The following is a 23,499-nucleotide window of genomic DNA, read 5'->3' as shown; positions in this document are numbered from 1 at the left end:
GAAAGATCCACTAATAATCGCCTTAACTTGAGTGATGTCAATAAAGTTTCCATGTTATAATTTAGAAATATTAAAAACTTAAGCAAACGACAACAAATATGTTTTCTTACCACTCGCCATTGTAGCAGTCAGAGAATTTGGCCTTTGAAAATGTAATATGTATATGCTAATGAATTAAATTAGGGGCGTTTAAAATGGCGGAGTTCTAAGAGCATTCAGCTGCGCACAATTTTAAGATCATTTGTGATTTATAAACCGCACATCTGGAAAAGAGGCGTACGCACGTTTTTTTGTGCGTAAGCTCCTTTTTTCTGAATCACACGTACGATAATTTCAGAAATGGTCTTAGATGAAATGTAGGACAGTTCCCCCAGCTCTGACCTTGATTAAGGGTGAGACACGCAGGAGACAGTAGCTGCCCAGACAGCAGACGACTCCGGACCGGATCTGCACTGGATCTGCTGACTTTGGCGCAGATCCGGTACAGGTCTGGCCCAGAGTAGTCTGCTTTCTGGGTGGGTTTCCATCCAAACGTGAAACGAATCTTTTCAAAATTCGCAAAAAAAGAAAAACAAACAAATGTGAATTAGGTGCGTTTCCATCAGGTTATTCGAGTAAATAACAGTGGTATTGGTTACCAACAGTAAACAACACAAGGCATGCTTGGAAAATGGAAACAGGACTGCATGTAGTCACAATGGGGCAAGTTATTCATTTATTAGGAGTGCAGCTGTAATTGCCAAACTGAAAGCTGTGCAAAGAAGAAGAAATGCAGCATTTTTGATGAAGGCACTAGCAGCAAGGGCATTACGACAACATCAAGCCCCAAATATGTGAAAGACAACGACAGCCGAAACAGATAGACAGTTAGTCATGTTGGTTTAATGTTCGGTACGTCTGGATTTATTTGGCAAATGTGTTTCCATCTCCCTTTATTCACATTATTTCTTTTTCACATAAATTAAAAACCATCTCAAGAGAGCGTAAAAACTTTCAAAAGAGACAATGGGAAAAAAACGCAAATGACGTTAACGATTTTCCGCTCACACCCCATTCAGAGAGTGACGCAATCTTATTCTAAGGGCCAATCTCATTTCTCTGTCTTACCCCTTCCCCTTTGTCTTCATCTTCCCCTTGCACCTCGAAACCGAGTAAAGGGGAAGGGGTAAGACAGATCGTTCGTCTAAAAAATGAGACACCACTCGGTCACCGTTTGCGTCACCTTCCCTTGCCGCTAACTGGCTGCTACGTAAACAGACAAGCGTTGACATAAACAAAGAAGATACCGTCGTCTCAGGTGTGATATCGATTGCCTGAGCTGAGCTCAACAAATAGTGCATAACTTAGCTGCTAGCTAGCGCCTTAACTAGCGATTCAAAACAAAAACATTACAATTAAAACCGCTTGAACATTTTATTAAAAGTATCATAAAACGTGTGTGTCATAATATAATCTCAATTAAACTGCTGAAAATAACGTTACTTTCATTTGTGCAACTCCTTGACAGTTCAATGTTCAGCCATAAAACATCTTGATGCCGGCTCTCCTGAGAAATTCCTACGTTTACGTTTACCCCTCTCTTTCAAGTTTGCTCCTTATCACACTTTGTTTCAAGGGCTATGTATCCCTACGTCTTGGCCCTAGCCCTCGATCAAATGGAGAATTGAGACGCCACTTCGCCTCACATGAACGCGCAAAACTGAGATGTAGGGTTAAGGGGTAAGACAGAGAAATGAGACGCACCCCGTTGGCGAACGAATGGGCGTGTCCAGCTATGATTCGATTGGACAATGGGAGAAAACGCAAATGACATTGGGCGCTTTTCCGCTCACACGTCACACCCCATTCAGAGTCAGACTAGCAGTAGCAGAGTGACACAATGTTATACATTTCTCTGTCTTGTTGGCGACCGGATGGGCGTGTCCAGCTATGCGAGAAAGTTAGGAAAAGTTTATGCAAATGATGAGCAATTTTTAGAAACAAGTACCAATGGGAGCCAAGCAGTGGAGTTCACATCATCTGACTCTTGTCAATTACTGGAATGGATGGTACTCATTTTTTTATGACAACCTTAGAAATGCCTAATTGAAAGAGATGTGCAACACACAGTGAAAATGGAGCTGGTGGTCTGAAAAAGGTGTCATAGTTCACTTTTTTTTAACTTTAAGGGCTCAGAGCGCTCCTGCAATAATGTGCGGCAGGTGGCAAAAACGTTCGGTGTTCGGGGCACATAAACAGCGCACATAACACTCACTGTCCATAATAAAAGGCGCCTGACACTCAAATGTCATTCAAATGTGTCTGGGTGGTTAATGTCGCATTTTTCTGTGGTGTGACAAAGTCTGAACACATTTAATAGCCTATTACACAGACTTTACAGTTTTTTACAGACGCTAGGACACATTTCTCAATACTTAGGTCATTAAACTCTTCACACAGTTCTCCTAAACAACTTTCAACTTGACAAAGCAGTTCATTTCACATTCAAAATGCACTACAACTACCAAAACACTTTATTCAGGTCACAAATCAACTCATTCTTCCAGAACACTAGCAAAGGTTGACAGCCAACAAACACACTTTGTCACCCACAAAACAATGACCTAAAAAACACTAACAACATATAGTGTTTTTCGTCAATATAGTTAATTTTTAATTTTTTGCACTGATTAATTCTAAAATACATTTGTATACGCACCATCCACTGATACAGATACAATAATAATGCTGCTAATCTACTTGGTCTTCTCCATTTGGCCAATTGTTTTTATAACATTTATTTTTAAGATTTAAATATATTTCATTCAAATATTACTGTACAAATGTAGCGAATTGCTGTCTTATTCAGTTTTGTATTATGTTATTGTTTTGAACATAAGTTTAACAGTTTTAAAAACAGTATGTAAGCATGTGCATATTGGCTTGTATGTATAAAGAGTTTTGGCTGTTGTTGTGTCTGAATGAGAAAAGAATTCATGATATTTGAGAGATGTAGTCATTGAACGCATTTTGTGCCAAAGCAATGATAACTGATCCTCAGTTTAGCCCACATAGACTTCTGTTGTGCTCACTGTGTGAAGAGTTTTGCAAAAGTGACCTAAGTATTGAGAAATGTGTCCTAGCATCTGTAAAAAACTGTAAACACGTTAAACGGTCAACCAAGTATGGTTTTCTGATCCACAAATAAGATTTTTTTCTATCTGACAGTGTTGATGAAGTAATTCAAGTAAATAAAAACACAATTTCTGAGGAAACAGGTGGTTGCCACTTAACTTAAGCCCGGGGTAGCCTGTAGTCTGTTTTTTGCACAGTCGAACGCACAGCCTTGCAAAGTAAAGTTTATTTGACTCGTATGTGTACACAGATGTATGCACATAGTGACAAAATGCAATGCATCTACTAGGCTACATACAATCTTCTGTAGGTTTAAAAAATCCGGCAGTGTGCGTAGGGACCCTTATGTATGGGTAAAATAATGGTGCATGCTTTTAACTTTTTTATGTTTGATACACAATCTTTAGTTGTTTTCAGTTTTCTAGCATGTTTTGTTTCAGCACTTGGTGACATCTGTGACAAATTTCGATAATTTTTTTGGCCCAAACTATAAGGGATCAGTTAAACTCATCAGCCTAAGCTGTCATTGACTTATAATTGTAACTTCCCACATTTCTGGGCAGTGCTTGTGAAGCGGGGGTTATATTAGCAGCGCTGAGAGCTCATCAGATGCTCCATTTGAGCTCCAGCTGCAGTATGATGAGAGCTGATTGCATGCTCTCATTTCATTAATCAACATTAACCACAACACTGATCTGATAGAGCTCATATCACATGATATACTGGCCACGTTTCATCTAATAATACTGTGGGACTGTCAAATGAATGAGTAGATAATGAAAACGGGAAGAATATAATTGCTCATCGCCACGTTTTCACTTGCAAAGTGTTAGGCTTAAATGACAGCGTGCGATCTATTAATCTGTTTTTCCAAGTCACTTCCAATAGACCCTGAATCTCTTGGTACAGACACTAAATGCATCATTGATTATCGAATGCTGCCCTTGGTGTGCTATCAGTATTGTGGTCAAAGTTACTTAACTAGTCAATATGGACAAGAGAGTTGTAACCCACCACTACTTCTACTGTCCTCGATCATCCTATAAAATAATAAATGAACATAAATATAAATGTAAAGTATAATAGAAAGTTCTTTTTTAAGCATATTTGACCGGGTCTAGAAACCCAGCTGAAGTCCTTCATTTGTGATTTATTGTTTTCTACAGAAAAATGAATGATGCTCCTCATCTCAGAATTAGATTAAGAGATTTCAGCCTGGATTTCACAGACAGTCACATTTAAGTTGTGCATTCGTATTAGTAAACAGCAGTTTAATGCAAAGACTGCTTATAATGCAATAGAGAACAAGTGACCACCCATTTATTCGGTGGTCTTGGTTGTGGTTATTTTCCATTAATTCTCATTCCAGTCCACATTTGAATGGTAATTTTAGATTTGCATGCGCAGCAGACCGAAGACTTTCTGATAGACAATACAGTGAAAAATACCTGGTGTTTACCAAATCCAGAGTTACGCAATTATCTTAGAATGGAGCTTCATTCTGTAAGCATTAAATACATTCTGCTTAAAATTATTATTATTTTTAGCTCAGTTGGTAGAGTGCTGTGCTAGCAATGCCGTAAAAAAGGTTTAAAACTGTACCTTTTCTGTCATGGTACCCTCAAAGGTTCACACTGAAATGTTGTACCTTTTGGGGCACAATGTTATACCCTAATGACCTATTGTGTACCTTTAACCCTCAAACGCCCCTCGTTTTCTGTTTACACTTCTGGCCCTTGGGATCTATATGACCCCAAAATTAAAAGCAAAAATACATTTTCAATAATACAAATAATATATCTTTTTTTTTTGTTTACTTCTCATCTATACAATAAAGCTGTGTTTTCAGAGATTTGAAATACTTTTGTACCTGTTTACCACTAAATTCCTCAACTACAACATTGGCTTGCCTGAAAATTTTGATTTAAATGGTTTTTAGATATTGATATAGATGTTAGGTGTTGAATTCAGCCATCGGTTTTTTACAGACGCTAGGACACATTTCTCAATACTTAGGTCACTTTTGCAAAACTCTTCACACAGTTCTCCTAACCAACTTTCAGCTTGGCAAAGCAGTTCATTTCACATCCAAAATGCACTACAACTACCAAAACACTTTATTCAGGTCTCAAATCAACTCATTCTTCCAGAACACTAGCAAAGGTTGACAGCCGAAAAACACACTTTGTCACCCACAAAACAATGACCTAAAAAACACTAACAACATGTAGCATTATACAGTGTTTTCTTGTGTAAAAAAGGACACATTTCTGTTTATAATTCACTGCCATATATTTTACTGGAATGAATCAGACATGATGCAGAATTCTTCAATATTTTATGTTGTTTATTGATTTTTAATCTACTCGGCTGCGGCTTGTCCAATTGTGTTTATGGCATTTATTTTTAAGATTTAAAATATATTTCATTCAAATATTACTGTAGAAATGTAGCAAATTGCCGTCTTATTCAGTTTTGTATCATGTTATTGTTTTGAACATAAGTTTAACAGTTTTGAAAACATTATGTAAGTATGTGCAAATTGGTCTGTATGTATAAAGAGTTTTGTCAGTTGTTGTGTATGAGTGAGAAAAGAATTCATGAAATTTGAGAGATGTAGTCATTGAATGCATTTTGTGCCAAAGCAATGATAATTGATCCTCAGTTTAGCCCACATAGACTTCTGTTGTGCTCACTGTATGAAGAGTTTTGCAAAAGTGACCTAAGTATTGAGAAATGTGTCCTAGCGTCGATAAAAAACTAAATTATTTCGACCAGCAGATGCCTATAGAGACCCATCCATTTTCCTGGATATGGACAACTGCTCAAATCAGTACTTTAGTGAAAAATTTTGTGAATTTATATTTATATAAACACCAGAAAGGACATAAAAAATAAATATGATTTCAAATAGTCATTATTATAGTTTTTGATGCATTTTAAAATCTGTTTTAACTAAATGACACAAAAATTGGACTGAGTGTAAGTATGTGTGTGTGTGTGTGTGTGCACGCACATGTGTGTTTGTGTGTGTATGACCATGTGTGTGCATTAGGTCACACTCCTTTATATGTTATTTTCTGCATTTGTGACTGATTTTATTTGCCAAATTCCACACAAATGCTATCTGTGGCAGTCAAACCTGTGTGTGTTTGTGTGTGTGTGTATTTGTGTGTTTTTGTGTGAGCATGTGTTTTTTGCATTGCATTTGTGCACAAGTACCAGGCCTTCATTTCTGTGTCAAAATTTTCACATTCATGCTTGATTTAGCAATTTTTTTTTTGAGAAATGGAAAAAAATACATTTTTTTGCATTTCCCATTCACTTTCAATGGGGTCATATTGACCCCAAGGGACAGATTAATAATTTTTTTTTTTTGCATACCTTTAGAACAACCGAATCAAGCCCAGTTTTTTGTGTGTATGTAAAGATAGATTGTTTAGGAAAAGTCACAAAGTTTTATATCTCTGAGATGTAGGTAACCTTTTTTAACTAATGAAATGTCGTTTGGGGTCATATAGGAGCAATTTTGTACCAGTTACATGTTAGGGTTACAAAACATTTAACTGCACCTTTAAAGGTACAAAATAGATCCTTAAGGTACAGTAATATAGGAGAAAGTGTCTCCTGCAGCCAGCAGCAAAGTCCTTGATTATTACGCCTATATGATTCAATGAGCTATTTTTCACATGCTTACAGACTTAGGTTTACCAAACCTAAGTATCTAGGTTGATCTTTTTCACATTTTCTAGGTTGATAGAAGCACTGGGGACCCAATTATAACACTTCAACATGGAAAAAGGCAGATTTTGATGATATGTTCCCTTTAAGGCTACTAGAATGTCATATTGTTACAGTTTTCTGTACATATGACAATAAACTCTTCAATCTTATTTTGAATGCCAAACGCATAAACAAAAACAAACCGTTGTTAATGTTGTTTTCCTGTGATTGTTCATCTGCAAAAACATTTAGCTGTTTTCTGTGAGGCATTAAAAGAATCTGCGTAAACATGTTATATTTGTCATTGTCATGCGGCTTCTGTGTGGAGGAAAATCTTCCCAGATAGGCGAATTAAAAAATAATATAATCGGCTCATGGGGGTTCTGCACAGGGAGGAATCCCACGGTCTGTGCTTGTAAGTGATATATAAAGAAAAATCACCTCTTTATGCAGAGTCTCCACATGTCAGGGTTACATAAACAAGATTATTATTAAGCAGCTAATGATAGATGTTCTCAAATGCTTCTGGTTGGTTTATACACATCTGAACCAAAAGGAAAACAGAAGGATTAAAGAGGACCCGCAAGGCAAACAGGGTGCCAGTCATTTTTAAATAACACTGACTTTTTAAAGCTTTTTTCTAAGATTACATGATTAGCCTGAATGCATGATTAGTAGCAGGTGATCAATTTTAAACCCTGAATAAAATATATTTGACATTTTCTGTGAAATTTACAAAAAGCAGGAGCTAGTTAGCCTACACAAGTGCAAATGGCGTTAGATAGACTATTTACCAGTACACTAAGTAAAAATAGCATATTTTCTGAGTGATAGATGCTATTTACACCAAGTAAAAATACAATACAGAGATATTTTCTATTTACACTAAGTGACATTATCAGCATTATCTTAGCGATATGCTATTTTCAGTAGGTGAAAATAAGCTTTATTTAATAAAAAAAGATCAAATTAATAATTAGATCTATATTGGCAGATACTATTTGCACCTCAGTCTTTTTGTAGATTAACAGGATGCAATAATAACAGAATGTAAATGATTAAATGTATTAATTGAATGCTTATTGGAAAATAAACCCCATAACCCTGCCCAATAAATATTTTAATTCTTAATAAACACTTTATTTCTACTTTTCAAACATTTTCTTTATTTTTATTGAAAATAAATGCCTTTGGCTTTTCGATGTAATATATGATAGGAAAAGGGAGAAGAACAAGGTCTGCAAAAGGCAAATCCTTTTAATAAATGAGACTTCAATGGGTTAGGCTTATTATAAGACCAAATGCAAAAAAAATGTTTGCCTGAGGAAAAGTACCTCACCACATCATGGGTTTTGTTGAAAAAGATATACAATTTTAGACATTATTTAGTCTGCAGAAAGACATTTATTACAGTCTTAGAACGAATGTGTTAAAAACAACACATTATTGTTGATTCTGGAACAAGACACTAAATGCGTTGTCCCAGAATTCACCCATCTATGTGTTATTATTGAAACAACTCATTTTGTGTTACTTTTAACACAACTTGTGTTATATTTTAACACAAAATCAACACAAAATGACACAAAATGTGTTAAACTAACACATAATTTTTTACAATGTGCTGACCCGTCGAAATAAACATGGTGATTAACGGGAAGTGAATTACGGAGGGAGTGAAAGTAGCGCATTAAATTTGGGGTGACATCCAGGCCAGGGTGGCCAGTCAGATGTCAGTGAGCGGGACTAGTATAAATAGTGTTTACCAACAAGGGATCCTATTCACACTCAGTGTAAATAGACAATCCGTTTAACAAAAATATGATACATTCACAGTTCTTCATGGTACACTCCTAACTCTTTCCCCGTCAGCGTTTTAAAAAAAAAATTGCTAGACAGCACCAGCATTTTTTGGGGGGATTTTCACACAAGTTTAATGCCTTCCAGAAAATGTTCTTCTTTAAATATATAAACATACAATATATCAAATAAAAGAACAGACGTCTGCTTTCAAAACCTTCATTTGTTCTCTTTTTATCACCTCTCAAATATGGATAGGTTTCTTCAAAAACAACACATTTTTAGCAAAAAAGCTGTTTTAATATATTTTTGTGAAGGACTTTTGATAGAGATCAGATTCAGAACGATAATCAAAACATACACAGAGTTTGAACAGTTTTTTTGAACAGGGTTTTATAAGTTGGGTAAGAGTGCCACCTAGTGGATAATAGTGGAAATACAAATTGCTGAAAAAACTTGTCATTGGCTTCGTTTTCTCTTTATTGACGATCCCATTATCCCATGATAATGTTAACTTTAACGATAACTGATAACTATATTACCGATCACACCTCACTTGCGAGGAGCAGAACTTGTGCAACTTGTGCAATGGCATTAACTACTATTACATATTTCCTTAAAAAAATAAACATTGTAATTGTTCACGTGCCAATAAATGTATAAATATGCTGTTCTTGTATCATTTACCAGCAGATGTCCTCAACACTCAGCGTTTGCGTAGCTCCTAACAGTGAATCTAAGTTAGTAGTCTGTGTAGTATCTTACCTTTTTGGCGTAGTCAATGTAGTAGAATAAAAACATTATGGGCCGGTTTCCCGGACAGGGTTTAGGTTAATCCAGGACTAGGCCTTATTTAAATTAGGTAATTTAAGAAGTTTTTACAAACATACCTTACAAAAAACACTACGGGTGTGCATCTTGAGACAAAACAATGTCACTGATATATGTTAAAATTAGTCAGGACTGCTCACACATGCAGCTCACACATGCATTTCAGTCTGGGACTATAACCCCTGTCTGGGAAACTGCCCCTTTTAAGTCAATTTCACAGCAACTGCATCAGCGCTGGATACGTGAGGTTATTTTATGTTACGGACCTCAAGAATGAGCTTCTCCGCCGTGTCATCTGTCTTTTTAAATGTACGATTTAAAAAGTTCAAATAGATTTGCTGTCATTGGTTTATCGTTCATCAAAAAAAATCACTCAGAAAGTGATCCCAACAATATTGTTCATTGTATCTTTATCGGTGGTGTGAACTTCGCTATTCTTATATTTCTTATAGTTATCAATGTAATGTGAATGGCCCTTAAAGGCACACCAGGCAAGTCTGAGTATTATTTCTCTACTAGCTCCCCCTAGTGTCTGGGAGTAAATGCTTTCTATATCGGAGACTTTACGAGACTGAAGGACACCGGGTCGGATACAGCGAACTTGCAAGTGGGGTATTCTTCCTACAGACGGTAGGGGCGGGCGAGAGGGTCTTCATTCGTCATGCAATGAGTCATATGACCATATACCGACTTACGAAGATGATTTATTAACATAAAAATGCTGCCTTGTGTCCCTTTAAACAATAAAAGTTCCTGAAAGGTTCTTAGTTGGGCTGTATGGTTCCGCAAAGAAGCTTTAAGGGGGTTGCAACCCGCATCAAGTCGCGTCTCGGACAACTCGGAGGTATCGTAAACCAGAAGTGCACATTAAACCTATTTTAGATAGCGTCTACTTCAAAATGCAAAATATACGTTAGCAGCCAATGTTAATCGTTAATGATTTGGGACAAATATGATGTTATTTAATGTTAAACTATGTGAGTGGCGCGACAGGGATTTGAGCAACTTCCTGAGTCAAAGCTGGGCGCCGCAGACAGGCGCCACCTGGCGGCGCAGGTGTGCGTATACTCTTAGAAAACAATGTGTTCGATTTTTAAGAACGCCGCAGCGCTGCGTGGGGCTGAGCTGCACGTCTGGTGTGCGACCCCCTTTACCTTTCTGTTCATGGAGAAAAGGTTTCACAGACTATAAAAAGTCAGAAAGATAAATTTTTCATTAACCATTGACTGAAAGGTTCTTGGAGGAACCAGAAATTGTTATTTTATGGCATTGCAGCTCAGAACCTTTCAGCACCTTTATTTTGAAAAGACTAGTAGGTGGCTTTTAATGTGATCTCTGTTGCCAAGGTAACATGGATTTCACGACAATCTATTGATGTTTAATATATATTATCTATATTACTTTAACAATTTTGCTTTGAGCTCATAATAAGCCTGTCTCAAATGGTTTAAACATTATCTATAAAAATATTATTTGGGGACAAATAAATGAAATGTTAACTTCTACAACCTCACGGTTGCATTCTCTCGTGATTTGAATTACAGTATACTGTATAAAGACAGCAAAATTCACAATAGCTTTGAAAATGATTGGGAACATTTTATTGCTGGACATAGCTGAAAGTCAAGAGTGAAAACAGTAACTGACGAACGGAAGAAAAGAAACAAAATGACGGCACACAATTCTCTGCGAGTGCTCTGATAACAAAACAATAAAAATAGACACGGATAGAAAAGATGACAAATCCCAACTACTGCCAGCACAAATGCTCATAAATCGACAAACCTAAAGAGCGCACAATAACATGATGAAAAATGATAAATACACAGAATAAAACAATAAGACTAAAAACAAATCATCTTAAACTCCAAAATTGTGGCAGCAGTGTGAAACCTTTATTATATGAGCTCTTGTAACCTTGTTTAAATAGAAAACAAGAACCGGTAGTAAAATAACCAGTAACACATTAATGCAAGTGTGCAGGGCAAACAGTTTGACGTCTTACAGTTCTCATACAAACCCCTCATGACTGAATAATACTCTTTCATTAGACTTTACGCATATACAATGGGGTTCAAAAGTCTGAGGGCACTAGTAGAAATGATTCGGTTTACCAGAAAGAAATTAATGTGAGAAACGACATTACTGTATGTTGATCACAATTTAAGTGAAAAGGATTTACAGTTGATACCAGTTTTTACATTTTTTTTAGTATATGGTCTGTTTCCGTTTGCATGATTGACAGCATGAACTCCAGCTGGCATGGATTACGTTTACATGCATTTAAAAATACGGCTTATTCCAGAGATTGGCAGAAAGCTGCGTTTTGAGACGTGTAAATGGTTTCCTTACACTGTTTAAAGGATTAAGAAAAATTGGTTGGTTCCTGCCAGGGAACCCGGCTTGTATGTGACCATGTAAATACATATTCTCCAAGGTTTTTGAAGAGTGCATGTGTGTGACAAGAAGGTGGACAAGAATTTCTGTCATAAAAAAATAGATGATGGTAATAATGTGCAGTTTGATCAATTTTACATAATTTCATTACTTCTGTATTAATTTTGTTGGTCATTAACATGATGAACTATGCAGATAATCATAAGGTTACCCATCGTTCTCGCCAACAGAGATGTAAAATGTATTTTTGTTATGTTTGTTTGGATTTGCAATAATTATAGATTTATGTATGTATCATCGTTTGACTCCCTGTGAGACTTTGACTGAACTGTTTCTGATTGGTTCATACATTAGAGGCTACTATCTGATTGGTCATCATCCATAAAGCCCACTCCTAAAGAGAAACAGAGGAGTCAGAAGCTGCGTTTCCATTAAAGATTTGCGCAAATCTTTAGCGTTATTTTCAACAAATACGATTGTGAAATGACGACGTTTCCATTAACTGATGTTTATAACGACAACGTAATTTTGTTGTCTCGCGATAAGTCATTCAAAAAACCATGGCAATGGGTGTGTTCGACTTTATACGGCACCATGCAGACCGGCATGCGGATGACCATACCGAGAGAGCGTCTCGAAAGCATACAGAGCAGTCGACTCTGGAATCGCTCTCATTGTCTTTTGATGTCATGCGCTTGTCAGTTCTTGTGAGGGCAAATGAAGCCGGCCACAACTCTTCAATATTGTCCTCCAGTCAAACATACCACGCCATATTTAAATAATGATCATGAGAATTAGGGGCGTTTGCATCAAGTTCGAGCGAATGACGGTGGTATTGGTAGCCTACTGTAATAACCAACAGAAAATAAAACAAGGCACGCTTAGAAAATAGAGACAGTACTGCATGTATTCACGATGGGGCAAGTTATTCATTTATTAGCAGTGCAGCTTGTAATTGCCAAACTAAATGCTGTGCATAGAAGAAGGAATGCAGCATTTTTGATGAAGGCACTAGCAGCAAGGGCATTAAGATGACATTGTGATATTAATTTTACTACTAATATTATAATTTGCATTCTACCTCAATTGATCACTTCTTTGGAAAGTATTTGTCATGTTCTGAATAAAAAGTAGTTTAAAACCATAATTAACAGACTGGTTTTTACAACTTTCATTCAGAAACAAAAATCTGCATTTAAATTGGACAGAAATAAAGATTGGCCATTTACCATGATAATCCTCAACACCGACTGATACGGGAACATATTTGTTTGAATTTTATTGCCCATATCGCCCAGACCTACTAGCGGCTGTTTTTAAATCAAATTGTTTTAAATTTTAAATATCGAGAAAAATTGCTTTTATCGGATACCAATTATTGACCAACGTACATCTCTACTTATTAGTATATCAAAAGATACATATTAGTATCTCAAAGGTAAATACTGGTACCAAATGTATACATATGTGTACATAATTGTATATATCAGGAGCTTTTTAAAGATATTTACCCCAGGGACAGCTGGGGTAAATATTTTGACAATTTTTTCTAACAGAGTATAAAGCCTCAAATGCTAACATAGTCACTGAGTGACCAAGAAATAGCCCAGAATCAAATCCAAACCACAACAAATTTCTTGTGTGTGCGCGCACACTTGGCGAATAAACCTCATTCTGAGTCTGATCAGGGTTTCCCACAGCATATTTCAGTTAAGGCGGCCCGCCTAAGCTTGGAAACCCTACCGCCTTAACTAGGTCGTCAAAAAAAAAGATTGCTGCACAAAAGGCCGTCAAGTGCATCTCGGAGAATAGCGCAGATGCGCTTCACACCGCGAGCGTGCACGAGCACCACACGGCCAAAATGAGATAAGACGTGGTCCGTCATGTCTGGAGGATAGCCAGTTGATAAAACGCGTGTCCGTGAGAACTGAAAGTGGACTTATGTTTTAGGTTTATTTAAGCCTGTTATTGTATTAGTCTATAGTTCTTGCAAATTGAAAGTAAGTTAGCTGGTGATTTTGTTGTTTGAGCAACCTGCTAGCTAGGTTTCACGTGCCTCTTGGTTAGATATAATTGTTGAGCGCTCTTGCTCACTTTATTTATGTGCATTATTTACATGCTACAGTAGTTACACTCCTTTAAAATAATGTCATTAATAGTAGAAAATAATCAATTTTTACAATCTTTGCGCTATCCATCATCGTTCACCAGACGTTCTGCTTTAGTTTGTGTTTATTAACCCTTTAGTGTCACTTCATCACACAGCTATTCCCGTTAGAGGTAAAAACATTTAATTCATTAATAATATAGTATATGTTCATTTTTTGTCATAGTTTCTTCAAAATTAAGTTTTATTTGAGTGTTTTAAAAATAAATATTTTATTTATTTATTTTATTAAAATATGTTAATTTTCATCATGACGCATACGCCACGCCCCTTTGATTGCCAGTCCCTCTGCACAAACCACCTTAACTAACAAATTTTCTGCGGGAAACCCTGCTGATATTACTAATTTTATGTCACAATGTTTCAATACCTTCAATACTTACAAATCTCAGCTTTTTGAACCCCAGTGTACATTCAAACAACAGACTAAATTAAGTGTTCAATTTGTAGGAAGAGTATGAAAATTAACTTATGTACAACGATGAGCTACAAAGTACCACAGCTATGATTTAACAAAATATGTAAACATATTTATTGTTTGACACAGTTGACTGTGACAACATGAAATATACACTTGTTCACATTGGACATCTGCAAATAAATTCAAATTTGTATTCCAGCCCTCCGTAAAACACACAAGATCGCTTCGCTCACAGCTGCTCCATATCATGTGAGGTGTGCGTGCGTAGAAAATAACTCAAGCGGTCATCCTGCATTTAATGTACTCGTTTTTCATTCGTAAAAGACGTTTTCATGTGAATCTGGCTACACGTAGTAGAGCTCATTCAGAATAACGTTAAAGCGAATCTGTCAGACACCAATGGAGAAGAGGACAAAGAAGTAAAAGTAAAGGAAAAACGAGTGTGTTAACAGAAGGAATGCTAATGAAAAATAGAAAACGTTCCACTTTAAACCCCTGTAACACATAATCCAACACATAAAAAAACACCATCTGTACTAATGGTACATTTCTCATCCATTGTGGGCTAGAAGAGTACTGTTTTATGGCAAATCTTTCCACTTTGCATCTCCACGACTTGTACCGGTCCTGTTTTCTCTTCTTTGCAAAGATATCAGTACTACATCACACACGTCACATGCATGCCCAAAATCATGACCCATGATCATTGCTATTTTGTACAGGATTACAATGGACAGGGGTTGCTTTGTTTTTTCTTTCATGTTTTACACCACAGATTTTCATACCTCAAAGTCACTTGAGGGATAACAATGTAACAATGAGATATTTTACACCGGCATTGTCCCACAACCAGACAGAAAGTACGGCATCGAGGTCCCGAAGTCCTTCTTGCCATCCGCTTACCGTTTAAAGTGTGCTTACAGAAGTCACTGAACACGGAAATGGGTTCATTTTCATTCACTCGACGTGATCAAAAGTTCGTTAAAGGATTTTCAGCGTAAAATTACTGTTCTCTGTCCGAAATGTTTTTTTTTTATACGTAGTATTCCTTGTCCTTATCTTTGGGTCTCTTGTTGCTGGCAACCTTAGTGCTGGGCTGTTTGTCTTTCACTACCGTACCGTTGTTCTGTGCCGAATTGCTGATGTAGTTCCTGGTTTCGTCTACTTGATAGGAGCCCTCGTCCCTGTTCCTGTATTTGTACATGGCATAGAGAAGAATGAGGATGCAAAGGGCGGCGGCGGAGACGATGCCGACCACCATGCCCGTAGTGCTGCTGGACTCGCGTATCACCTCCGAGGCACCGGGGGGCACTACTCTCCTGATGACCGGCACAGTGGGCAGGGCGCTGGGGATATTGCGCAGCATGGGCTGGGTGACGTACGGCCCTCTGGGTTTGGTGCCGTCCGAGTCGTAAGACGTGGGCAGCGGTAGCAACACTACGTCCGGTTGGGGTTTGATCTCACGGTTGTTCATTTTCCCGGCAGGGATTTTAGGAGCGGCCTCGGGCGACGACGCTGAGCTCCTGAGGTCAGGCAGAGGGGGAACGGCCGTAGTCCTGCCCGCCTCAGAGGCCTTGCTAGGCTTAAAGTCCTTTACTTCCCACTTGGGCGCGAGAGCTTTGTAGCCACCTTCGTAGGTCGACGTGGTCAAGATCTTATCTGTTACCAGGGAGAAGGTGGTGTAAAAATCTTCATCGTCAGTCGGGGGGAGGCTAGAGTCGAAGGCCTCCCCTGAGCCAAACCCCGATATCACCAAGCCATCACCACCATCATCATCACCATCATCATCATCACAATCATCGCTGCCTCGGTCCGACAAGCAAGGTACCCCCGCATCGGTGGCAATTGACAGGGACTCTTTGGTGGTATCAATAATGGTGAGGACGGGGTGTAAGGTTGGGGGAAGAGGAATGAAAGGGGCTCGAGTGGAAACAGGGGGGATGTCAATGGGATCCTCGACTAGAATGGGAATGACTAACTCCCCTCCTGCGAACCAACAGAAATAAGGAAATTAGTGTCTAGTTCAAATTCTTAACGCTGCTCAAAAACAGGCAATTGTATGTGACCAAGTAAAGCAAAAAACAAACAAAAACTAAAAACACTAATCTAGACCAATGACCAAACAAAAGAAGGTGACAAAAGAACTGAAAGAGAACATGGAAATGTAAGGTTTGTTGTATCAAAAGGCTTGAAGGAGCATGCGGGGTCTTGAGCTTTCAGACTGAACTATTCGACCGACCTAAGCAAAGTATTGGGCCTTTTCCCAAAGGTAAAATTCACTCAATAATGAAAATTCATTTACTCACTCTTATGTTACATGTTACATACCTGTCCAAACCAATCAGAACCCCCATTGACTTCCATAGTATTTGTTTTTTTCTATTATGTAAGTCAATAGGTGTTCTGATCGCTTTGGTTATAAACATTTCTCAAAATGTCATCCTTTGTGTTCATCAGAACAAATAAATATTTAGGTGTGAGAGTGATTTTCATTTTTGGGTGAACTATCCCTTTAAAGGAGCAAATTCACGGAATTACAGCACTAAACGTGGTATTTCAACAAGCTTAATCTTATTGCTTAACAACCTGCAATCCAAGTTCAAAGGGCATGAAATGCATTGACAAAACTCTATGGCATTAAGATGCGAATTAAAGGATTACTCCACTCTCACAAAAAATCCGGATAATTCACTCACCCCCACGTCATCCAAGATGCTTATGTCTATGTTTAGTCGAGAAGCAATTACATTTTGAGGACAACATTCCAGGATTTTTCTCCATATAGTGGACATCAACGGTTTACAGTTTTAACGCAGCTTTAAAGGACCCCAAACAATCCCAACCGAGGCACAAGGGTCCCATCCAGTGAAACCACTGGCATCTCCACAAAAAAGTGCACTCTTAAACCACAACTTCTTGTCTTGCGCCAGCCTTGTGATGCGCCAGCGTGACCTTACATATTATGTAACACCTTACATATTTACACAAAATGATATCACAAAGTTCCATGGGAATAGTCACAGAATTCCCCCGCTCATTCTTCCGTGGCATTTATACAGATCTCCGCATTTTCCGTGGCCCTGCTACGTACTGTCTTTTTCTGTGGCATTCTCGCAAACAGCTTTTTCCTATTTTCATACCATTTTTACTTCGGTTTAGGGTTAGATTTGGTGTTTGCGTTAGTATGTCACTTTAAGTATTGATTGATATTATTTTTTCTAATATATTCTTTTATATTTTCTAAACTTTAAACAATTGTCGCCTGGCGTTGGGTTTGGGTAAGGATGTCATTTTATGTATATCTAACCCTAAACTAAAGTGACAATGGTAAGAAAATAGGACAAAACAGTTGAGCAACCAATCCGTGAGAATGCCATGGAAAAATTCTGTGACTATCCCACAGAAAGTCATGAGATCAGGGTGGTTTCACATATGTAACGCTGGTGCGTCACGCGGCTAGTGCAAGATGAAAAGTTGTGGTTTAAAAGTACTTTTTTTGTCGAAAATGACAATCGTTTTCTAGATAAGACCCTTGTGCCTCAGTTGGGATCGTTTTGAGCCCTTTGAAGCTGCATTGAAAAAAGATTTTCTTCAAAATCCTAATTTCTTTTCGACTGAAGAACATAAACATCTTTAATGACATGGGGGGTGAGAAAATTATAAGGATTTTTTTTATGAAAGTGAAGTAATCCTTCAAGTCAATATCTTTGGCAAATACTTGGATCCTTTCTATTTAAATGAGTCTTATTACGGATTGGTTCTTATTCCCAAAAATCGTTTGGTATTTGCTTGGCTTATTTAATAATATCCAGAAGCATGGCAAACTTTGTTCTACTACACTTTCAGGAAAAATGGTCCCTGTCACTGGAAGAAGGTCCTAATACAAAGGTACATATATATATATACACATCTGGTACCAATATGTGCCTCTGAGGTATAATTATGAACCTTTAAGTTGCACAAGTGTAATTTTCAAAAGGGTACCTCCCCCCAGTGACATCTAGGGACCATTTTTTGATCATTTTCTGTACTCAGAATTGACCAACAGCCTCGCATTTTCCAATATACTGCAAAATCCTTTTACTGAAAAACAACAGCATGTGCAAATAAACAACAGTGGCAGATTTCTATCAAAGTCCAAAAATGAGGAACATACAGTACATATTGTAGTTTTAATTTTTGCTATGCGTATACTGTAGGGGTGTAAAACCCCAAAACTGAGTGGATTCGTTTAAAGCTACTGGTCACAGGAGGATGCAAATTCACTCAGTAAATTAAGCATTTTGTCGAATTGATGAACGTAAGACCAGCGAAGAGAGTAATATATGGAGCACTCAAAGAAATACAATTATTGCACTGAGATTTCGAATTTTCTGAGCGGCTTATCAAAACCGCAGAGAAAATCACTCCATTACTTGTTTCTTCTTTTAAGTCTGTCACACTTGAGATGAAAGCCATTTGCCTTTTGACAGTTTCTATGAATTTGCCACAACGGCACACGTTGCGTAACAGTTCATCAACACCTGAATGCCTCATATCACGTCATACGTTACATTTAATTTGTTTTTCTTATGTCGAGGGTGTTATACAGACCCTGTCTGTACAAACCCAGCAAGTCATTTTTAGTTATTTATGGTTTTCTACACACACATATATATATATATATATATTTATTTATATATAACGTAAAGAAAAGTATGTGAAAATGTAACCTTGATATCTTTAATCATGTCAACGATGGAAATCAAGCTTCCAAATCTCAAAGATAATGAAACTGGATTTGTTTTTATTTTCAAACTCATTATTTGTATTTATAATCAATTAACACACAGTTTTTCAAGAATGAGGTCCATTATAGTACTTTAATAATGAATGATGCATTTTTATCGCTATGCGAGGTACATCCGGATGTTGCTTAAAACTGCTTGAACGTGTGCCAGTGTGGCTTTGCTGATTACATTGCAGACTTACAAACAAAGGACACTGTAAGGCAACGTAACGGTCTCAAACAATAAAACCAAACCAAACCAAAGAAGAGGAAAGAAAAATGAAAGGCAATGCAAACGACTGGTAAATGGTTAGAGCAAAACACCAGAAACATTCGCAAACCAAAGGCACAGAGAGTCAAAACGAGAGCAGTAGGTAAAGAAAAATAAAACAAATTAGTTGAAAAAATAAATGAAATAAAGGTTAGCCTGTAAAACAAGTCATCGAAATGAAAGCATAGCAACGGTTCTGTGACTTACATCAACAAATTGCCCGCATGAATTTGGCAGGAAGAAAAAAATTTACAAAATGAAAGTTGTGTAAGAATGCTTGGGGTTAAAGTGTAAAGATTTAAGCAATCAATTGAGCTTATAATTAGATATATCAATTCTTTTCTTAGACAAGGTGGTACAGGGAGGCAACGACACATACATTCACACACCATGACATGAAAAATAAATGTCACCATTCTGCTCATTTTTGATAAATAAATCCTTTTTCTCTACAAAAGAAAACTGTACATCAATTCATTTTTTTTTTTTTTAGATCATTTTGTTTTGATCATCTTTTTTTGTTACATATGATTGAATGACTGTACATACTCTACCGTAGAAGGGGAGGGGCAAGAGAAAGAGAAGGAGGGGCCTATGAACAGATTAGGTAGGAAATGACATAGATGGAAGTGAACGTGTACATCAGTTGCCATGTCCATGTAAGGGCGGTACGAAGCGGTCGGGCGGCAATAGAGCTTTGGGCTGTAAGGAAGGGATGTGGATATACAAACAATGAGCATATACATGCCCATCTACAAGATCAAATAGCACTCAAGACTGACAATCTTACAGACCCTAAGCTGCAACTTCTGTCCCATGCAGTATCCGATTTAAATTTGAACAATTTTGAAGTTGTTGTTGTTTTTTTAGACAGTGGTGAGAAATTATGTGTATATATAGATATATATATAGTGATGTCAATATATTTAGCTATATACACACGTGTATTTATTTAGCAGTTTTATACACAGATTAATTACTGATCGAGGAAAATAGAGAAACTGAACAAGAATAAAATAAAAGTCATAAAGCTTTTATACCAATATATATTATTCAAAAACCATTCTGCTTTGGCAATGATATGCCATTAGCCAAACATCTGGACCACTTCATACTCACAGATATGAAGCTCACAACAATTTTACGTTTATTCAAATTTCTACAGCACATTTGGCTCAGTTATTTATTTATTTCGTACAGTAGAGAAAAAAACTAAACACACCTTTAAAAACTAAGCACAAAGTGATCCAAATGTTTATTTTCAGCAGTTTTGGGTAAAATTCTGTTTTTAAAAAATTAATATATACACACACATACAGTATATACATACATACAAGCAAGCTGGAGAATATATGTGTATATATATGTGTGTATACATGTACAAACAAACATTAACAAGAGATAAAACGAACAAACAAACAAACTGAAAATAAAACAACTATCAAGAATAAAACAGAAAGCACATAATTAAGGGCAAAAAGGAGAGATATTATAGTCACCACTTTCACAACTAATAATATCATTATTAGTTTTCTTATCTTGTTAGTAGTTTGACAGCACAAAGAAAGGCATATTTTGGGAAAAGGAGGAAAATCACTTTTGTCTGTTTTAATTTTCACTGCAATGTGAACTCATGCTTTTTATCAAGTTGCATTTAGGGAAAGTAGAATCACAGCACTGCAAGCTTGGATTAGGAGAGCTCATCTAAAGAAACACATGGGCCAAAGGCTGTGGGATACATCTGTATAACACACATGAATCAATCATATCTCATCAGCATCACAGAGATAAAGACCTACTGTTTGATCGTATTATTAATATATGTATAATCCTGGATGCATTGAAGTTTTTTTTCCAGAAATCTCTTTGTAGCCAACAGCCGTTCGCTCAACATTAATGACAGTAAACACAGGGAATTCCACAAAATGGCATCATTTTAAAAAGCTTACAAAAGTCGTCTCACAGATGTTTTTGATTTAAAATTTTACTTTAAACACTTAGCTTTGGACATGAGAACATTTTTAACCTTTAACGTAAACCCAATAAAAAAATAAAGGCCTAATTGTAAAATAAATGCAGCACGAAGTTAAAAACAACTTGGTTATGCAAGTTAACTGAGTTTAAACCTGTGATAAGTTGAAATAATGTATAAAAACCAAGTTGAAATTGTTGAACTTAATTTGATAAGTTAAAGTAATATAAAAAATAGTTTTTGATTTGATATCTCTTTTTTTACGTTTTATAGTGCATGGCCAATATAACGACAGTTTACAGTGATTCGTCTGTACACACTTACCCAGGTAAAAATAAAATATACTTGAATGTACTAAAAATGTACTTTTAAGTACATTTTTAGTACATTGTGCTTAATAATATTGTTCAAGTTATACACTACAAATATACTAATTAAAAGTATAGTTCAACTTCAATAGTACCTTAGTAAACGCTCTTAAAAACAACCCAACACTTTTTTTGTATATTAAAACAAATAGTGTTTAAAAAACACAGTTTAATACACTTAGATGTTCTTAAGTTTATTTAATTTAAATTTATTTTATATTTTTTCGTTTATTTTTAGTTTATTTTATGTACTTAATGCGATTCAGAAAATTTTCTTCTTTAAATATATAAATATACAATATATCAATTGAAAGAACAGATACTCTGATTTTTTTAAATTAATCTTATCTTTATTTGTTCTCTTTTTATCACCTCTCAAATATGGATAGGTTTCTTCAAAAATAGCTATAAAATAGCGATAATTGCATTTTTGCAAAGGACTTTTATTAGAGATCACTGTTAGACTTAACTGCAATTTCCACAGCCACTTACCACAAAATGCCCAGCAAAACACCATCATTTTCTTTTTCAGTTAATTACTGTAATATGCATTGCATTATGGGTATTAACATTTAATACTGTATGTTTTGAATTTGCGGCAGACCGCTGCAAAACAACAGCAGTAGTGCTACTGTAGTTGAATACAACAGTGTTATAAAAGCATATAAAATGAAAAAATATATATCTATGAAATGAAATAAAATTTATTTGTTATGCTTTTAGTAGTGAAGCAAATTTCAAAATGTGAATTGTTTCTCAGCAGTGCAAACAATTTCCCGAGAATTGTAGATAGAAACAAGAAAGGGATTATGGATAAAAGCTTGACCGTCAGATTTGAATTTGACCTCAAGATTTTAAAACACTAGTGACGCCAAGATTTCACTTCTCGGAGTGTCGGGAGAGTGACAGAAGAGGCTACTTGGGGAGTGTAGCGAGTAACTTTTATCAAGTGACTCTGTGGCACTTAGGAAGTGTTGCGGACCTACTGTATGACACGGGCGACCTGGGTTTGATTCCCTTTCAAGGCAATTTTTTTTTAAACTAGGTTACAGCAAGGGTACTATACTGCAAAATGGACCCGCGGCAAAGGCATCATACTGCAAAAACATCTACAGTTATGGTACTGTAATGGGGCAGCTACAGTAACTCACTGGCAAGTTACTGCATATATACAATAAAAAGTCTAACAGTGATCATTTATAAAATGCTGCATAGAAACCATCCTTCATTTGATCTTACGATAATTTATCAAAAATGCGTACGTTTGATTATTTGAATGAACGTACGCACAGAAAACGTGTGTACTTTTTTCTTTCAGATGAGAAATCTATAAATTGCAAATGATCTTAAAATAATGCGCAGCTGATCAGCTTCAGATCTCCACCTTTAAATAATGCTAAATTATTGTCATTGATAGACGCTCTTTTATATGTCAGTGTTTAAATTATTTTTAAGCAGCAAGAATGGCTTATATTTCCAAAAACCTGCAGCAATCGGAAAAGCAAAACTGCGTACGTCTGCTCAGACCCTGACGTGGCGCTAAGCACTTTTCCACATCTAAAGTACTATTCGGACGGGATTAGTTTTACATAGGGAGGTGGGGTAAAGCAATTTTTATCAGAGCTTCTCAGTGATTTTAGTTTTGTCCAAATGCTCCATGTCAGTAA

General features: G+C 36.6%; 1 protein-coding gene across 19 annotated transcripts in view; it reads right to left on the bottom strand.

The window, feature by feature from the left end:
* Positions 1 to 11,042: 11,042 nt before the first annotated feature.
* Positions 11,043 to 23,499, bottom strand: part of nrxn3b (neurexin 3b) — a 407,078-nt gene continuing 394,621 nt past the window's right edge. For 14 of the 19 annotated variants that reach the window (XM_073855573.1, XM_073855572.1, XM_073855579.1 and 11 more), the window contains one exon: positions 11,043 to 16,439. In XM_073855573.1, coding sequence (XP_073711674.1) covers positions 15,487 to 16,439 — 953 coding nt within the window. In that variant the 3' untranslated portion in view covers positions 11,043 to 15,486. Of the gene's footprint in view, positions 16,440 to 19,699; positions 20,195 to 23,499 lie in introns of all 19 variants that reach the window. The other 5 variants (XM_073855584.1, XM_073855587.1, XM_073855588.1 and 2 more) reach the window with 2 other exon arrangements.

Source organism: Misgurnus anguillicaudatus, chromosome 18 (assembly GCF_027580225.2).
Source record: "Misgurnus anguillicaudatus chromosome 18, ASM2758022v2, whole genome shotgun sequence".
Lineage (NCBI taxonomy): Eukaryota > Metazoa > Chordata > Actinopteri > Cypriniformes > Cobitidae > Misgurnus > Misgurnus anguillicaudatus.
This window is presented reverse-complemented; position numbering and strand designations above follow the sequence as displayed.